Source organism: Narcine bancroftii, chromosome 11 (genome assembly GCF_036971445.1).
Source record: "Narcine bancroftii isolate sNarBan1 chromosome 11, sNarBan1.hap1, whole genome shotgun sequence".
Lineage (NCBI taxonomy): Eukaryota > Metazoa > Chordata > Chondrichthyes > Torpediniformes > Narcinidae > Narcine > Narcine bancroftii.
In genome coordinates, this window is record NC_091479.1 from 63,410,174 (window position 1) to 63,428,027 (window position 17,854).

A 17,854-nucleotide genomic window follows, 5' to 3' on the forward strand; every position below is an offset into this window, starting at 1 on the left:
AGTTTGATTCAGAGTAATCTTTGGCTTGGCTTCGCGGACGAAGATTTATGGAGGGGTAACGTCCGCGTCAGCTGCAGGCTCGTTTGTGGCTGACAAGTCTGATGTTGGACAGGCGGTTGCAAGGGAAAATTGGTTGGTTGGGGTTGGGTGTTGGGTTTTTCCTCCTTTGTCTTTTGTCAGTGAGGTGGGCTCTGCGGTCTTCTTCAAAGGAGGTTGCTGCCCGCCGAACTGTGAGGCACCAAGATGCACGGTTTGAGGCGATATCAGCCCACTGGCAGTGGTTAATGAGGCAGGCACCAAGAGATTTCTTTAGGCAGTCCTTGTACCTCTTCTTTGGTGCACCTCTGTCATGGTGGACAGTGGAGAGCTCGCCATATAACACGATCTTGGGAAGGCGATTGTCCTCCATTCTGGAGACGTGACCTACCCAGCGCAGTTGGATCTTCAGCAGCGTGGATTCGATGCTGTCGGCCTCTGCCATCTCGAGTACTTCGATGTTAGGGATGAAGTCGCTCCAATGAATGTTGAGAATGGAACGGAGACAACGCTGGTGGAAGCGTTCTAGGAGCCGTAGGTGATGCCAGTAAAGGACCCATGATTCGGAGCCGAACAGGAGTGTGGGTATGACAACGGCTCTGTATACGCTAATCTTTGTGAGGTTTTTCAGTTGGTTGTTTTTCCAGACTCTTTTGTGTAGTCTTCCAAAGGCGCTATTTTCCTTGGCGAGTTTGTTGTCTATCTCGTTATTGATCCTTGCATCTGATGAAATGGTGCAGCCGAGATAGGTAAACTGGTTGACTGTTTTGAGTTTTGTGTGCCCGATGGAGATGTGGGGGGGCTGGTAGTCATGGTGGGGAGCTGGCTGATGGAGGACCTCAGTTTTCTTCAGGCTGACTTCCAGGCCAAACATTTTGGCAGTTTCCGCAAAACAGGATGTCAAGCGCTGAAGAGCTGGCTCAGAATGGGCAACTAAAGCGGCATCGTCTGCAAAGAGTAGTTCGCGGACAAGTTGTGTCTTGGTGTGAGTGCTTGCAGGCGCCTCAGATTGAAGAGACTGCCATCCATGCGGTATCGGATGTAAACAGCGTCTTCATTGTTGAGGTCTTTCATGGCTTGTTTCAGCATCATGCTGAAGAAGATTGAAAAGAGGGTTGTGCAAGAACGCAGCCTTGCTTCACGCCATTGTTAATGGAGAAGGGTTCAGAGAGCTCATTGCTGTATCTGACCCGACCTTGTTGGTTTTCTTGCAGTTGGATAACCATGTTGAGGAACTTTGGGGGGCATCCGAGGCACTCTAGTATTTGCCAAAGCCCTTTCCTGCTCACGGTGTCGAAGGCTTTGGTGAGGTCAACAAAGGTCAACAATGTTTTGTTCTCTGCACTTTTCTTGGAGCTGTCTGAGGGCAAAGACCATGTCAGTAGTTCCTCTGTTTGTGCGAAAGCCGCTCTGTGATTCTGGGAGAACATTCTCAGCGACACTAGGTATTATTCTATTTAGGAGAATCCTAGCGAAGATTTTGCCTGCAATGGAGAGCAGCGTGATTCCCCTGTAGTTAGCAGTCTGATTTCTCGCCTTTTTTTTTGTAAAGGGTGTTGATGATGGCATCATGAAGGTTTCCTTGGTCCCAGCAGAGCTTGAAAAACTCATGCAGTTTGGCATGCAGAGTTTTGCCGCCAGCCTTCCAGACCTCTGGGGGGATTCCATCCATATCTGCTGCTTTGCCACTTTTCAGTTGTTCAATTGCTTTATATGTCTCTTCCCGGGTGAGGACCTCATCCAGCTCTAGCCTTAGGGGCTGTTGAGGGAGCTGGAGCAAGGCGGATTCTTGGACTGTGCGGTTGGCACTGAAAAGAGATTGGAAGTGTTCTGACCATCGGTTGAGGATGGAGATCTTGTCGCTGAGGAGAACTTTGCCATCTGAGCTTCGCAGCGGGCTTTGGACTTGGGGTGAGGGGCTGTACACAGCCTTTAGAGCCTCATAAAAACCCCTGAAGTTGCCAATGTCCGCGCTGAGCTGGGTTCGTTTGGCGAGGCTAGTCCACCACTCATTTTGGATCTCCTGGAGTTTGCGCTGAAGATGGCTGCATGCACGACGGAAGGCTTGTTTCTTCTCTGGCCAGGACGGCTTTGCAAAGTGAGCCTGGTGGGCAGCTCGCTTCTTTGCCAGCAGCTCCTGGATTTCCTGGTTGTTTTCGTCGAACCAGTCCTTGTTTTTCCTGGAGGGGAAGCCCAGTACCTCTTCAGTGGACTGCAGTATGGTAGTCTTCAGCTGATCCCAGAGGGTTTGCCGCAAGTGTAATGCAGAACAATTTAACTATTAAAAATAAACAATTGGCTAACAGATCATTCTGAGGAGCAAAACCGTGAAATGCCCTGGGGACTACATGCTATTGTTGGGGGAGGAATAGAGATGGAGGAAGGGATGGGAAGGCCAGAGGAGTAACAGATTAGGAGAGCCAATGCTTGCCAGTGGGAGTTATGTGCTGTAGCTCAGACAATATTCCTGGTGGTAGAAATACTTTGACAGCACACATCACCTGGAGTGTAGGTGGCTGGTGAGGGAAGGAGATGGAATGGATGACAGGAAATAAGTGGGCGAAGGGGATTAATGCAGTTGCTCTGGTGCCAGGAGTGTCTTCCATGGACTCCTTCTGTTCTGCTATAAATCTGAGCTTGTCCAGCAGTAACCCAAATAAAGTCAAAACCGTTTGGGAGTGGGAAGAAAACTGAAGCTGGGAGCACAAACTGAAACCAAGATCCTGCAAGTTCTAGTAGGCATGTTGCAAATGTAAGAGAGGCACTCAAACGGAACAGCAACTTGAATAGGAAGGTCCTCCAGCTGGTGATGGAGTGTGGTGCAATGCAAGGGTTAAACAAGAACATCTGCAGATGCTGGGGTCAAGTGTAATACACAAATGTGCTGGAAAAACTCAGCAGGTCACGCAGCATCCACAGGGCGTTAGCAGAACATTTTGTCCCAGCTTTACACTTATGCAAGCTCCTTGTGAGCATTGATATGAGCCAGGGAGAAGAGGTGGTTGACTGGAGACCAAGTAAAAACACACCAAAATGCTGGAGGAACTCAGCCGGTTTTTTCAGCATCCATAAAAGGCAAAGATGGATCGCCGACGTTTCGGGCCTGAGCCCTTCCTCAAGGAATAAGCAGAATGAGCTCGAAGCAGGAAATCGCAGAACTCAGACAATGCCGGCTGGGGGAGGAATCCAGACCAACAAAAGGTGCCAATTGGATATGATAAGGGACGAGGTATGGATATTAAAACCATCCAGTTGGAGGATGCCCAGTTGGAAGATGAGGTGCTGTTCCTTCAATTCACGGGTGCTCTCAGTCTGGAAGCGCATGAGATCACGGACAGACATGTCAGCATGGGAATGGGTTGAGGAATTGAAATGGGCAGCCACTTAAGAGATCTGCGCTATTGTGGAGGACTGAGCCAAAGGGTTCCACAAAGTGATCCTCCAGTCAGTGTTGAGTCTCACCGATGTAGCGGAGACCAGAAAGGGAGGACCGGAGAGCAAGTTCCATTTTTGCACTTGTTCAGGGTTCTTTCCCCAGTTATTTCCCAATCCTCCCACTGCCAATCCTTAGATCGAAGGCACATTGTCCAAATGGCCATCATTCATGCTTCTTGTTCAGGAGAGGCCTCGAATATTATCCCTGGCTCAACCTTGTCTGGAACTAGCTATTGTAATGCAGACCAGTCACTGCTTACTGGCTCATCAAAGCCTTTATACACTGGGCCATCGGGGCAGCTCTGTAGAGCAGTGGAAGACCATATAGTATCGGATCCTCACCTAGGAAGTCCCAGATGAAGACATTCTTCTGGAAGAGGCGAACCGACTTGAATCCGTGGTGAAAGACTTGTTCCAGTGCAGAGACCAGGCCAAACTCCCCACACAGCAAGATAGTCAGGCTCCCTCTCTGTAGAAACACAAGCAGTGAGGGATTAACCCCTTTCGTGTGGTATGCGAATGACAACAAAATGGTTAAATTACTGGACTCATATTCTGGAGATCTAAACAAGAAGTCTGGAGAAATGTTAACATTGCATGCCACAGTTTAGAACAATAAAACCATCAAAATCAATTGGGTTCACTGATGTGCTTTGATGTAGGGCATCAAAACACGAGCAATACGATCAAATTCCCAGAAGCTACTCAGTTGTGCCATATCGTTGCGACGCAAAACTGGCTCCCAGCCCAGTGCTACACTCTCCCCACACAAGCAGCTGCTGTTTGAGGCAGCAGCCGTCACCATCTTTACAAGGGCAGTGAGAGGTGGACATTTTGGCCTTGGTAGCAATGCACACAGTCGTCTCACAACTGTAAAAGCAAACCCTTGGACCAAGGTGGGATTGTATTCAGTGGCTGCCCAGTCTTGTGAAGAAAGGCCCCATCCGCTGACACTGTTAGATCCATACAACACTAAGCAGAGACAGGCCCCTTTGGTCCTTCTAGTCTGCGCAAAACCAGTTATTTTGCCTAGTCCCACTGACCTCCCCCCAGTCCATTGTCCTCCATGCCTCTCCTGTCATGTACCTGTCCAAATTCTGCTTAAATGTTAAAATTGAGCCTATATTCACCACTTCAGCTGGCAGCTCGTTCCACACTCCCACCACTTTCTATATGAAAAAGTTCCCCCTAAACTTTTCCCCTTTCACCCTTAACTCATGTCCTCTGATTTGTATCTCACCTTCCCTCAATGTAAAAAGCCTGTCTACATTTACTCTGTTTATTCCCTTCATAATTTTAAATCCCTCTCTCAAATCTCCCCTCATGCTTCTCTCCTCCAGGGAATAAAGTCCTGTTTAACTTTTCTCTGTAACTCAATTCCTGAAGCCTGCGCAACATCCTAGTAAATCTTTTCTGCACTTGTTCTATCTGTTTGCTATCTTTCCTGAAGTCAGATGACCAAAACTGCACACAGTACTCCAAATTTGACCTCACACAACTTCACCATAACATCTCAACTCCTGTACTCAATATTTTGATTTATGAAGGCCAATATGCCAAGTGCTTTCTTTATAACCCTATCCACCTGTGAGGCCACTTTTAGGGAATCATGTATCTGTATTCCCAGATCCCTTGTTTTACTGCACTCCTCAGTGTCCTACCATTTACAATATATGTCCTTCCTTGGTTTGTCCTTCCAAAATGCAACACCTCACACTTGTCTGCACTAAACTCCATCTGCCATTTTTTAGCCCACTTTTCCAGTTGGTCCAGATCCCTCTGCAAGCTTTGAAAACATTCTTTGCTGTCCACAACTCCTCCAATCTTAGTGTCATCTACAAACTTGCAGATTCAATTTACCACATTAAAAAAGGGGGTATTTTACTGACATAATACTGAAAGGACTGGATAGAGTGAAAATGGAGAGGAAGTTTCCTGCAATAGGAGAGTCAGGGACCATCCTCAGAATACAAAAATGTCCCTTTAGAACAGATTTGAGGAATTTCCTTATCTTGAAGGTGGTGAAACTGTGGAACTTGTTGCTATGGACAGTGGTGTGGCCAAAGTCATTGGGTATATTTAAAACAGGTTTTTGATTGAGTATGTAACCAGGGTTACAAGGAGAAGGGAAAAGAATGGGGTTGAAAAGGATAGTAAATCAGCCATGGTAGAATGGCAGGGCAGACTGGATGGACTGTGCAAAAGCCTGATGGTGTCACCTGCCATTCCCATTTAAGGTGACGATTCTATCCTTGCTATTTCTGGAAGCTGTTTCCTCTCCTTCACCCAATGCTGCTCGTGTGCAGAGTACATTTTCAATTAGTTTTACTTTTCTGTGAACTTGGTGGACAAAATGCCTGAATATTATACTACTGGGAATATGACATCCCCTTCCCTCTTGATCAATCTTTTTCAACTTGTGGCCTATGGATTCCATTTGTTCGTTAAAGGCGGTGCGTGGTGAAGACAAATATTCCTGATATGGGGGGGAGAAAGGTTGGCAATTTGACATTTAAAAATAAACACCAAATTCTAAAAATGTTTCCCACCAAAACAAAACAAAAATCCCCTTAGGGGTCTTGGAAGAAGATCAAGCTCCTCCTCACCTTCACCATGGGTTTGTTACAGATGGTCAATAAGGAGTCTAGGAACACACAAGGTGGTCTGTTGGTGAAAAAAGGTTGGGAACCGTTGCTCCAGAGATTTCTTGCAGGAGCACTGAGCCGGTTAATGACAGAATCAGGGATCATGTCTGAAAGATTGGCTTTGCCTCCGACACCCAAAGGGTCTACAACCTCAGAAGAAAACAAAGTTGATCAAAGCTGACTGCAGACCCTCTCCCCCTCCATCAGCTGTACCTGCTCTATACCTGATCTATCCTTTGAAGGAATTGGTGACTGATGAAATTGGAATAGGAAAATGATTATCCACATCTACAAAATGTTGCACTTGAGAATATTTCAACCCAAGAAAGAAACTCAGGAGATTGAGCAGCATACTGATTTTATAACTACCCAATCAAAAATAGAGCTAGGATTATTCCATCTGCTCTGGTTTCCTGATGTGTGGGGGCGGTGGGGGGATATTAAACTGGGCTCTACCTGTCTGTCTGAAGTAAAACATGAAAGTCAGCAGGCCAGTGATTGACATAAAAACACGACGCTGGAGAAACTCAGCAGGTCAAACAGTGTCTTTTATAAAGCAAAGATAAAGATACATAACAGACATCGGGCTTGAGCCTTTCATCAAGGTATTGCTGCCTATCTCTCTACCTCCCTGGGTTCCTCCATCACACTTTCTTGTGGGACCATTCAGCACCCAAAATCGCCCACATCATTGGGGATCACAGGAATTCTATCTGCAATTTCAAATTGCAAACTGTGACCATTATGCCTCTGTGTCGCTCAACTTCACCCCATTTCAGAAGATCATGATCCATTGGAAGACAAACCTCAGGTGTGGCCTTCCCTTCCTGCTAATGGAAATGTCCTACTGACCAACACATGAACATAACCTTCCTCTTCAGCAGACAGAACCCATTTTACATCACAACCCACCTGCTAAAAAAAATTCTTACATCATCAGAGCCCACCATTGTCTTCCAACTGCAGTAAATTTTGCTGTACCAGGTCCTGCCTCCCATACGCTTCATTGGAACCCCATGACGCAGGTTTAGGATCCTATCCTTGAGTCAAACCCCTTTCTAACTCTGCACCTCTAAATGTTCTGTTCCACGGACTTGCCTCGTGCATCAACTCCAACAGAAAGAGAAAGGGCCTTGGTCAACATTTCATCTGAAGGTCCCCCTCCGAAAACTCTAAAACAGTGGATCCTGCACTCCAGTCTCAGGAATATGGCTCATGCCCACAGCTCTCTAACTCGAGAGGTCAGCCATCAGTGATACCTGAAGAAAAGGAGCCGTGAGAAATCAAAGAACACATCAGCCCCCTATTACAGATGGGGTGCATCCCCAGAAAACCAACCACCTCACTTTCCTGTAAGTCAAACTCTTGACGAAACTTGACAAAATGTGTTGGTTCTTTGTGCTTATTATTTTATCAAATTCTGTCCCAAATTTTTATCCCAAATCTTAGATATGTTGGATTTGTGTATTCCAGAAGGGTGAATCTCTTTTACCTGAACTGCTGTGATACAGGTGTACTCTGTAAGAAGAAATCTAAATCCAGCTGTAACATCAGCTCATTGCCAATATCACACCCAGTATTTTAAAAACATACCTCTTTTTCTGGCTTGTGGAAATGCTTCACAATATTATTGATAGACTCCCCAATTCCTTCTTGGATTTGGCCAGCATTTGGTTCTGTTAATAAAGCAAAAAGATTTATTAGAGCTGACAATTTTCTTCACAGAAGCACCAAGAAGGTATATATCTTGTCAACTGACAAATTGACAAATCCTGGAATCATGCAGCAACGAAGGAAGATACTCAGCTCCTCCAGCTGACAGGACCTCTTGAAAGCACTGTCCAATTGATCGTTCCTTCCCTGGAACACTGGAGATGTCCCCAGTAAAACCAATACAAATTTAACAGATCCTCCACAACAGAATATGTTTGCAATGCTATTCTCTCCAATACATCACAGATCATTATAAATTGTCACTTCTCCTACCTTCCAAAAGAGGCAGGGGAAGGAGAGGTGACTTATCTCTCCTGAGCTCACTGATTCTCTTGCTAGTGCAGGCAATTTCTCCCTTGCTGCTTTGTCAAAATTCCTCATCACTTGGTACTTTTACACAGCCTTCCTGTGGGTTGCAGAGTTTGTCGGTGGGGGAACTCGTATTCATTAGGCCTGTTTCTTATGGAGTGGCTGCGGCCATTTTACACTGCAGCCGCTCCGTAAAAATGCATAGGAGTCCCAGTGGAAAAATTACGGGATGAAATTTGCATAATAAATTTCACCTCGACATTTTTACACGGCACCGGAGCAGAACATTTCCTGAAAGTTTCTAAAAGTGCCTACTGTGAACTCAGTTGTCAATAATTTTCGATCTAAAATTCAGAACCCCCCCCCCCCCAGCCAATTCTCCAGACTTGCAATCTCTCCTTACCCTACGTTAGTCTGCTCCTCCACACAACTGACAACCATCACCCCTCCTGCTAAACTCCTTTACACCTTACTCGGGGTCCCATGCATCAGCCTGGGCTTGAATTGTTAGTCCAATCTCAAATCGAATATTTGAGCATGGTTCCTGGGATGATAGACAACAGATATAATGATAGATTAGAGAGGCTGGAACTCTTTGAAGAGAGACAGAAGAGAAATCTGATCGAGGTAGGCAAAATGATATGAAGTCTAGACAGCAAGAGAGTGGGAGTCCGTTCTAGTTGGTGGAAAGGTTGAGGGCTGGAAGTTACTGATATAAAAGATATTTTTTTCAACACGTGCTGATGCAATCTGGAATGCACCTCTTGTAGCGATGGTGGAAGCAGTTCCATTGTGGCTTTTAAGAGAGAATTGGACAAACATTGGGCAAGGAAAGATTGCAAAACTGGAGAATGGGCTGGGGGGGGGGTAGTCTGAGCTAGCCAGTTGATGTTGCCTTTCCTACAATACTCTTTGCTGTAATGATTCCTTTTGTCCTTTCCTTCTCCAAAGAGGAGACTTCATCTGCGAGAAGAGCATCCAGCTGCAGCTCTTGACAAGCCGAGTTAAGGAATTGGAACTGGAGTTGGATGAACTCTGAATCATTCAGGAAGTAGAGGGGGTGATAGACATGAGTTACAGGGATGCTACCACACCTAGAGGCAGGAGGAGGGTAGATGGGTGAGTCAGGAGAGGGAAAGGCAGGCAGTGCATGGCATCCCTGTAACCATTCCCTTCAATTTTGGATACTGTTGGGGGATGCCCTACCAGGGACAAGCCATGACAATCAGGTCTCTGGCACGGAGTCTGGACTTGTGGCTAAGAAGAGAAGGGAGGAGAAGAGGCGAGCTGTAGTGATATGGAATTCTGTAGTTAGGGGGACAGTTAAGAGGTTCTGTGGAAGAGATTGAGTATCCCAGATGGTATGTTGCTTCCCTGGTGCCAGGGTCCAAGATATCTCAGATCAAGTTCACAGCATTCTTGGGAGGGAGGGTGAGCAGCTAGATGTGTGGTCCATGTAGGGTCCAATGATGTGGTTAGGAAGGGTAAAGAGGTTCTGCAATGAGAATTCAGGTAGTTAGGTGCTATAGGTTGAAGGACAGAACCTCCAAGGTTGTGATCTCAGGATTGCTACCTTTGCCACGTGCTGGTGAGGTTAGAAATAGGAGGATAATACAGCTTAACACGTGGCTGAAGACATGGGCAGGAGGGAGGGCTTCAGGTTTCTGGATCATTGGGCTCTCTTCCAGGGAAGGTGGGACCTGTTCTAATGGGATGGTTTGCATCTGAACTGGAAGGGGACTAATATCCTTGTGGGAAGGTTTGCTAGTGTTTCTCTGGTGGGTTTAAAGTAGATTTGCAGGGGCGTGGGAACCAGTGTCAGAGCAGATAGAGGAGAGGAGGGAAAAGATGATGTGAAAATTACATGCATCATTAGAAATACATGGTGGAAATTTTCTAAAGTGCATCTATTTCAATGCAAGGAGTATTGTAGGAAAGGCAGGCAAACTTAGACTATGGATTGGCCCGTGGAATTATGACATTGTGGCCATTAGTCAAATTTGGTTGCAGGAGAGGCAGGATTGGCAGCTCAATGTGGCTTTAGACTTGATAGAATGGGGGGGGGAGGGAGTGGGTGAATAAAGGGGGAGGAGTGTCAGGGAAAATATCCCAGCTGTGCTCAGGCAGGGCAGAGCAGAGGGCTCATCTACTGAGGCTGTATGGGTGGAGCTGAGGAACAGGAAAGGTATGACTACACTCATGGGATTGTATTATAGACCGCCCAATAGTCAACGAGAATTGGAGGAGCAAATCTGCAGACACTGCAGGAAACATAAGGTTGTGATCGTAGGGGATTAAAATTTTTCACAAGTTGACTCCCAAACTGCAAAAGGGCTGGATGGCTCTTAGAGTTTGTCAAATGTTTTCAGGGAAGTTTTCTGAATCAATATACAGAGATGCCAACTAGAGAGAGTGCAATACTGGAGCACCAATTAGGGAACAAGACAGGGCAGGTGACAGAAGTATATGTAGGTGCACATTTTGGGTCCAGTGATCATAATGCCATTAGTTTCAAGTTAATTATGGAGAAGGATAGGGTTGGGCCTTGGGTTGAGATTCTAAATTGGAGAAAGGCTAATTTTGAGGAAATGAGAAAGGATCTTGAATGCGTGGATTGGGATAGGTTGTTTTCGGGCAAGGACGTGCGAGGTAAGTGGAGGACCTTCAAAGGTGACATTTTGAGAGTCCAAATGTTCCTGTCAGGATTAAAGGCAATGTTAGCAGGCAGAGGGAACCTTGGTTTTTGAGTGATATTGGGGATCTGGTTCAGAAGAGAGGTATGTAACAGGAATAGGTAACATGGAGCAAATGAGATAACTTGAGGAGTTTAAAAATGAAAGAAAAACCTCAAGAAAGAAATCAGGACGGCAAAAAAAAGACATGTGGTTGCTTTGGCCGACAATGTGAAGGAACACCATAAAGGTTTGTGCAGGTATATTAAGAGCAAAAGGATAGTAAGGGACAAAATTGGTTCCTTTGAGGATCAAAGTGGTCAGCTTTGTATGGAGCCAATAGAGATGGGGGAGAGCTTAAATGTTTTCTTTTAATTAGTATTCACTCAGGAAGAAAGGAAAACAAGCAGTGAGGTCATGGAACCTGTACAGACTAAAGAGGAGGAGGTGCTTGCTGTCTTAAAGCAAATAAGGTTGGATAAATCCCCAAGGCCTGACTAGATATTCCCTTGGACCTTGAAGGAGGCGAGCGTAGAAATTTCAGAGCTCTGGAAGAAATATTTGAAGTGTTCTTAGTCACAGGTGTGATGTTGGAGGATTGCTCACATTTCTCAATTATAGGCCGGTGAGACTGACATCAGTAGTAGATAAATTATTGGAAGGTGTTCTAAGAGATGGTTATACAATTATTTGGATAGCCAGAAAACTAATAAGCAAAAGTGAACGTGGCTTTGTGTGTGGTAGGTCATGTTTAACTAATCTTCTAGAGTTTTTGAGAAGGTTTCCAGGAAAGTTGATGAAGGGAAGGCAGTGGATGTTGTCCTACATGGATTTTAGTAAGGCCTTTGACAAGGTCCCACGTGAGAAGTTAGTCAGGAAGTTTCTGACGCTAGGTATTCATGATGAAGTAGTGAACTGGATTCAACCATAGCTGGATGGGAGAAGCCAGAGAGTGGTGGTGGATGATTGCTTCTCAGACTGGAGGCCTGTGGCTAGTGGTGTGCCTCAGGGACTGGTGCTTGGACTATTGTTGTTTGTCATCCATATCAATGATAATGTGGCAAATTTGATCAGCAAATCTGCAGATGACACTAAGATTCGTGGCGTGGTGGACAGCTTTCAAAGGGATCTGGACCAATTGGAAAAATGAGCTGAAAAATGGCAGATGGAATTTAATGCAGACAAGTGTGAGGTTTTACATTTTGGAAGGACAAACCAAGAAAGGACATACACGGTGAATGGTAGGGCAATGACGAGTGCAGTAGAACAGAGGGATCTGGGAATACAGGTACATAATTCCCTGAAAGTGGCACCACAGTTGGATAGGCTTGTAAAGAAAACTTTTGGCCTTCATAAATCAAAATATTGAGTACAAGAATTGGGATGTTATGGTCAAGCTGTATAAAACATTGGTGAGGCCAAATTTGGAATACTGTGTGCAGTTCTGGTCACCTATCTACAGCAAAGAATTTAATAAGAAAGAGGGCAGAGAAGATTTACTAGGATGTTGCCCAACCTTCACGAACAGTTTAGGACTTTATTTCTTGGAGCGTAGAATGAAGGGAGATTTGATAGAGGTATTTAAATTTATGAGGGGGGGTTAGACATATAAATGCAGATAGACTTTTTCCACTGAGGGTAGGTGACATACAAACCAGAGGACATGGGTTAAGGGTGAAAGGGGAAAAAGTTCAGGGGGAAACTTCTTCACACAGAGTGGTGGGAATGTGGAATGAGCTGCCAGTTGAAGTGGTGAATATGAGCTCAATTTTAACATTAAAGAGGAATATAGGCAAGGTCCATAGATGGGAGAGGTACGGAGGGTCACAAACTGGGTGCAGGTCAGTGGGACTAGGCAAAGAAAATGGTCCAACACAGACTAGAAGGGCCGACGGGCCCGCTTCTGTGATGTCGTGTTCTATGGTATAATTTTGGTGATACTGTACCCCTACCCCAATCCTTTCAGATTATCCCCTACAATAATTCGAAAACTAAAGTTTTTTAAAAAAAAACTTGTGGTTATCTGAGCAGCAACAATGGCACAGTTGCCAACTCACAGCTCGAGAAACCTGGATTCAATTCTGACCTTGGGTGCTGTTGTGTGGTGTTTGCACATACTTCCAAGTGTCCCCCATCCAAAACATAAGCGGGTCAGTCAATTAATTGGCTGTTGTCAATGGCCTCCAGTGTGTAAGTGAGAAATAGAAACTGAGGGGACGTGATCACAAAATGGGAAGAATTAAAAAATGGGATGAATGTGGGATATGATGCCAAACTCCTCTAGTTGAAGCAATTAACTATCCCTCAGAGCCCAGGCAGTGCTGGATCTTCACCTTGCAGGGCAAAATGGATTCCTTGCTATACAAGATTAATCTTTTGCAAACCCACATTCAGTCAAACAAGGAAGTCTGCAGATACTGGGGTTGAGTGCAATACACAAACTTGCTGGAGTAACTCAGCAGGTCACTCAGCGTCCATAGAAGGTAAAAGGTCAGGAGAACTTTGAGTGTAGGCATCCTTCATTACTGACAAAGGGGGCTCAGGCCCGAAATGTTGGCTATCCTCACTTCCAATGGATGGTGCGTGACCTGCTGAGTTTCTCCACCACGTTTGAGTATTGCTCCCATTCAGTCAGCCAGGAAGTCTAGAGAACTGGGAACGGAAGATATTAAATGATCCAACCTTGGCTCAATTGATTCCGCTGCTGGGTAAAAATGTACTTGATAGCCCCATTCAAAAACAATATCGAACCATTATTTCTTTGGTCCTCCAAACCTTTCACCTTCTCCAAACAGAGGGCACTAATTTCACCCATCTCTGTTCCCTCATCAAATGACATCTTGGCTATTTGTCAATGACAGACCTGATAGGTGAACCCAAGCTGATTTATAAGAGTTCTCCTGAAACAGTTCCCTTGCAGAAACAGAGATGAGCTATTCTGCATGCAAACAGATGTCATAAGATCCCACAGGCTACACACCAAGGGAGAGAAGAGGACAGTAGGAAAACAAGACCTTAGTTGATGCTGACCAAGATACTTCATTAGGCTAATCACATTTTCCTGCATTTGATCCATGCCCCTCAAAACTTCTCCCATTCATTTATTTTACCTTCTTTTTAAATAGCTCTTCCACTTCATCTGGCAATGTTCCATAACCCACCAGTTTCTGAGCAGAAAAGCCTGTCCGTCAGATCTTGCTTAAATACTTCCCCTTGTGCTAAAATGCTATCTTCAAGTTTTAGACTCCTCAATCCTTGAAAAATGACAGTATCTGTCTTCCTTATCTATAGCTCACATAATTTTGTCAACCTCTGCAAGGTTTCCCTGAACCTTCTGTGCTTCCAAGGGAGAATAATCCTGTCTATTGAACCTCTTCTTATAAATAAAGGCCTCCATTCCAGGCAACATTCTGGTGAATCTCTTCTGCACCCTTTCTAGTGCTACCACATCCTTTCCATAGTGTGGTGATCAGAAGCCTTCACGATGTTACAATGTCTTGTAAAGCCTCTGCATTCTATCCCAACATCTCTGCAGATCTGTCCAGGGACCTCCGCATTGATGCAATCTCGAAGAAGGCTTGCCAGCAGCTATATTTCATGAGGAGTTTGAAGAGATTTGGCTTGTCTCCAAAGACTCTTACAAATATCTAGAAGTGGACCGTGAAGGGCATTCTGATTGGTTGCATCACTGTCTGGTATGGAGGTGCCAATGCACAGGCCAGGAAAAAAAAAACTAGAGCCAGATCCATCATGGGCATCACTCCATCGAGGACATCTACAAGAGGCGGGGCCTTAAGAAAGTAGCCTCTATCCTCAAGGACCCTCACCACCCAGGCCATGGCTTCTTCACATCAAGAGCCTGAAGACAAGCCCCCAGCACCACAAAGTCAGCTTCTTCCCCTCTGACATCTTTTGCATTAATTAACTGATTTTAAGTGTAATTTATAGCAATATTTGCACTGAAATGACACTCAAAAACAACAAATGTCTTGACATGTTCATAATAGGCAAACCATTTAGGACCGAGATGAGGAGGAATTTCTTTACCCAGAGGGTGGTGAATCTGTGGAATTCATTGCCACAGAGGGCAGTAGAGGCAGGTTCATTGAATATATTTAAGAGGGAATTAGATATATTTCTTCAATATAAAGGAATTAGGGGTTACGGAGAGAAGGCAGGGACGGGGTACTGAACTTTAAGATCAGCCATGATCTCGTTGAATGGCGGAGCAGGCTCGAAGGGTCGAATGACCTACTCCTGATCCTATCATCTATGTTTCTATGACAATAAATTCTGGATCTCAACTTGTCCTCAACCCACCATCCCCTCCATGCCACCCCGACTATGAAGGCAAGCAAGCTAAACTCCTTCTTCCCTGTCTAACCCATGTCACCCTGCTCAGGGAGCCATGAACCGACTTGGAGGAGAAACTTTGGAAACACTGTACCAATATCCACATCATTCAACTTACCCATGATGAAAAAAATAGCTTATGAAAAGTCTGACCAACTGTTCATTCCGTTGAAGCAATTAAATTTTTCCTCTGAGCTCAAACATTAACCAGACTAAAATATCGCAAGGATAGACACCTGAAACAGGTCAGGAATTCAGACGTCAGTCACTTTTTGTTTGAAGCAGCGTTTGAATCCTGCCCAGACTATCTTGGGGCATGATAGTTATGACCAGATGAAGGCTGGTTCATCCGGGAAACGAGTCACCAGATGTAAAAACCTGCATCTGGCCTGAGGCCCAGTTACCACCCTTGGAAGAAAATGGAATGAATGCAGAGGTGAGATGCTACTGCTCGGGATTGCAATCCACTTCAGAGGACGTGCATCTAGCAAAGCAATACACAAAGTAGAGCAGCTGAATGGAGTTGTACAAGAAAGCCTGCATTTGCTGGGGTTGAGTGCAACACACAATCAAACAAGAACTTCTGCAGACTGCCTTGTTTTTTGTTTATCATATAATTCCAGGCTCAGATACTGAGCAAATGCTCCCTCCACAAGTCTACGGTGTCCCAATCACATGTCATCCCCAACTGCAATTATGTGCTTCATCAGACATCAAGTTGCTCCTCACATGAATCAATCCAAAGTCCTGGGGAGATATTTTCCATTTGTTGTTGGTGCATCCACTGGGAAGTACAGGGGTAGGGAGCCCACATGCCCAGAAAGGGCTTACACCCCATTGAAGTAGTGAACCCAGGTGACAAGCCACTGAGCGGATCCACCAACTGGACGGGTGAACTCACTGCCTGTCTTCCCTCCGAGGGAGGTGATGCTCAGTCTCCGGGCAACGGTTGGGGATCGCAGCTGCGGTGGAGTGCGGCACTGCTTGCTCAGGTCCTCCTCCACCACCGGGGTGATGAGCTCGCCGACCAGAATCCTCTCCAAACTGCCATCGTCCACTCCTTTCCCCAGCCACCTGCCGCATGGGAACCTGATGCAATGGGGGAGATCACAAGCCATTAGGTGGTATCGTGTTATATGGCGAGCTCTCCACTGGCCACCGTGACAGAGGTGCACCAAAGAAAAGGTACAAAGACTGCCTAAAGAAATCTCTTGGTGCCTGCCACATTGACCACCGCCAGTGGGCTGATAACGCCTCAAACCGTGCATCTTGGCGCCTCACAGTTTGGCGGGCAGCAACCTCCTTTGAAGAAGACCGCAGAGCCCACCTCACTGACAAAAGGCAAAGGAGGAAAAACCCAACACCCAACCCCAACCAACCAATTTTCCCCTGCAACCGCTGCAATCGTGTCTGCCTGTCCTGCATCGGACTTGTCAGCCACAAACGAGCCTGCAGCTGACGTGGACTTTTTACCCCCTCCATAAATCTTCGTCCGCGAAGCCAAGCCAAAGAAAGGTGGTTATTGGAGATGGTGGGGGTGGGGCGGGGGCATCTCTCTTTGCAGATGGGAACACTTCGGCCCATGAGATCAGTGCTAAACATGAGACCAACTTAAACCATAACTCGGCTGCTTGCACTTGATGCACATTCTCGATTCCTTACATATTTATGTGTGAAAGGAATGAAAGTGACATTGAAGAATTATTCTTGTGGTGTCAATTCAATTAATTTTAGATTTCTTTTAGACATACAGCATGGTAACAGGTCCTTTTGGCCAATGAATCCGTGCCACCCAATTATACACAATTAACCTACAAACTCCCAGTATGCTTTGAACAGTGGGAGGAAACTGGAGCCCCCCCCCCCCAAGGAAAACTCATGCAGACACGGGGAGAGCGGACCAACAGCTTCCATTAATGAACCCTAAGGTCCCAGTTCAAGCTAGAAATCCCTCTGTAAGTTTACTGGAGCATCGTGAGATACAGAGATTCATTGATCACAGATGTTGCCCATCAAAATATATGAAAGTGTATTTGGAGCTCGTGCACAAACACAGATGCAGTGGTCACCCCCTCTGCACTCCCTGCTCAATGATGATCCATTGCAGTGCTTTTAGCCTAGGGGACAAATAATTTTAAATGAAACGTATTCGAAAACAAAACAAAATCAAAATGAACTGATGTACTCATGTCTTTTTGTTCACATTTCCTCAGCCAATGGGAGCAGACTAGAGCTGCCTCTCTAACCACAGTCTGCTGGAGAAACTCTCAGTGGGTCAAGGAGCATTAATGTGAGAGAATGGTCAATGCTGCCCCTCCTGAGAGCAAGCTGGAGTTTGTCACATGTACTGAGATACAGCGAGAAGCTAAGTTTTGGGAGCTATTCTGACACTTTCATTAATAATATGGCAAAAGCACATTTCAACAAGATTGATAATGCCATTTTAGCAAAACAGACAAATTAGATTCAATCCCAGCAGTTTCCTTGTCATTCCAGGTCCTTGGTCCTTTGCAGGTGGTTAGAAACCTTTGATTTTAATACTGAATCAATGACCCCACTTGGAGTTGACCACCTGACTCAAAGATTAGAGGAGTTGTGGACAGTGAGGAAGGTTTTCAAAGCTTGCAGAGGAATGTGGACCAATTGGAGAAGTGAGGTGCAAAATGGCGGATGGAATTTAATGCAGACAAA

The 17,854-nt window shown here is 45.5% G+C and overlaps 1 protein-coding gene across 5 annotated transcripts in view; it reads right to left on the reverse strand.

Annotated features, from left to right (window-relative positions):
* Positions 1-17,854, reverse strand: part of dennd5b (DENN/MADD domain containing 5B) — a 312,134-nt gene that overhangs the window by 45,358 nt on the left and 248,922 nt on the right. For all 5 annotated transcript variants that reach the window (XM_069903146.1, XM_069903145.1, XM_069903143.1 and 2 more), the window contains 3 exons: positions 16,065-16,252; positions 7,710-7,792; positions 3,814-3,940 (listed from right to left, as the gene is read on the reverse strand). In XM_069903146.1, coding sequence (XP_069759247.1) covers positions 3,814-3,940; positions 7,710-7,792; positions 16,065-16,252 — 398 coding nt within the window. The remainder of the gene's footprint in view (positions 1-3,813; positions 3,941-7,709; positions 7,793-16,064; positions 16,253-17,854) is intronic.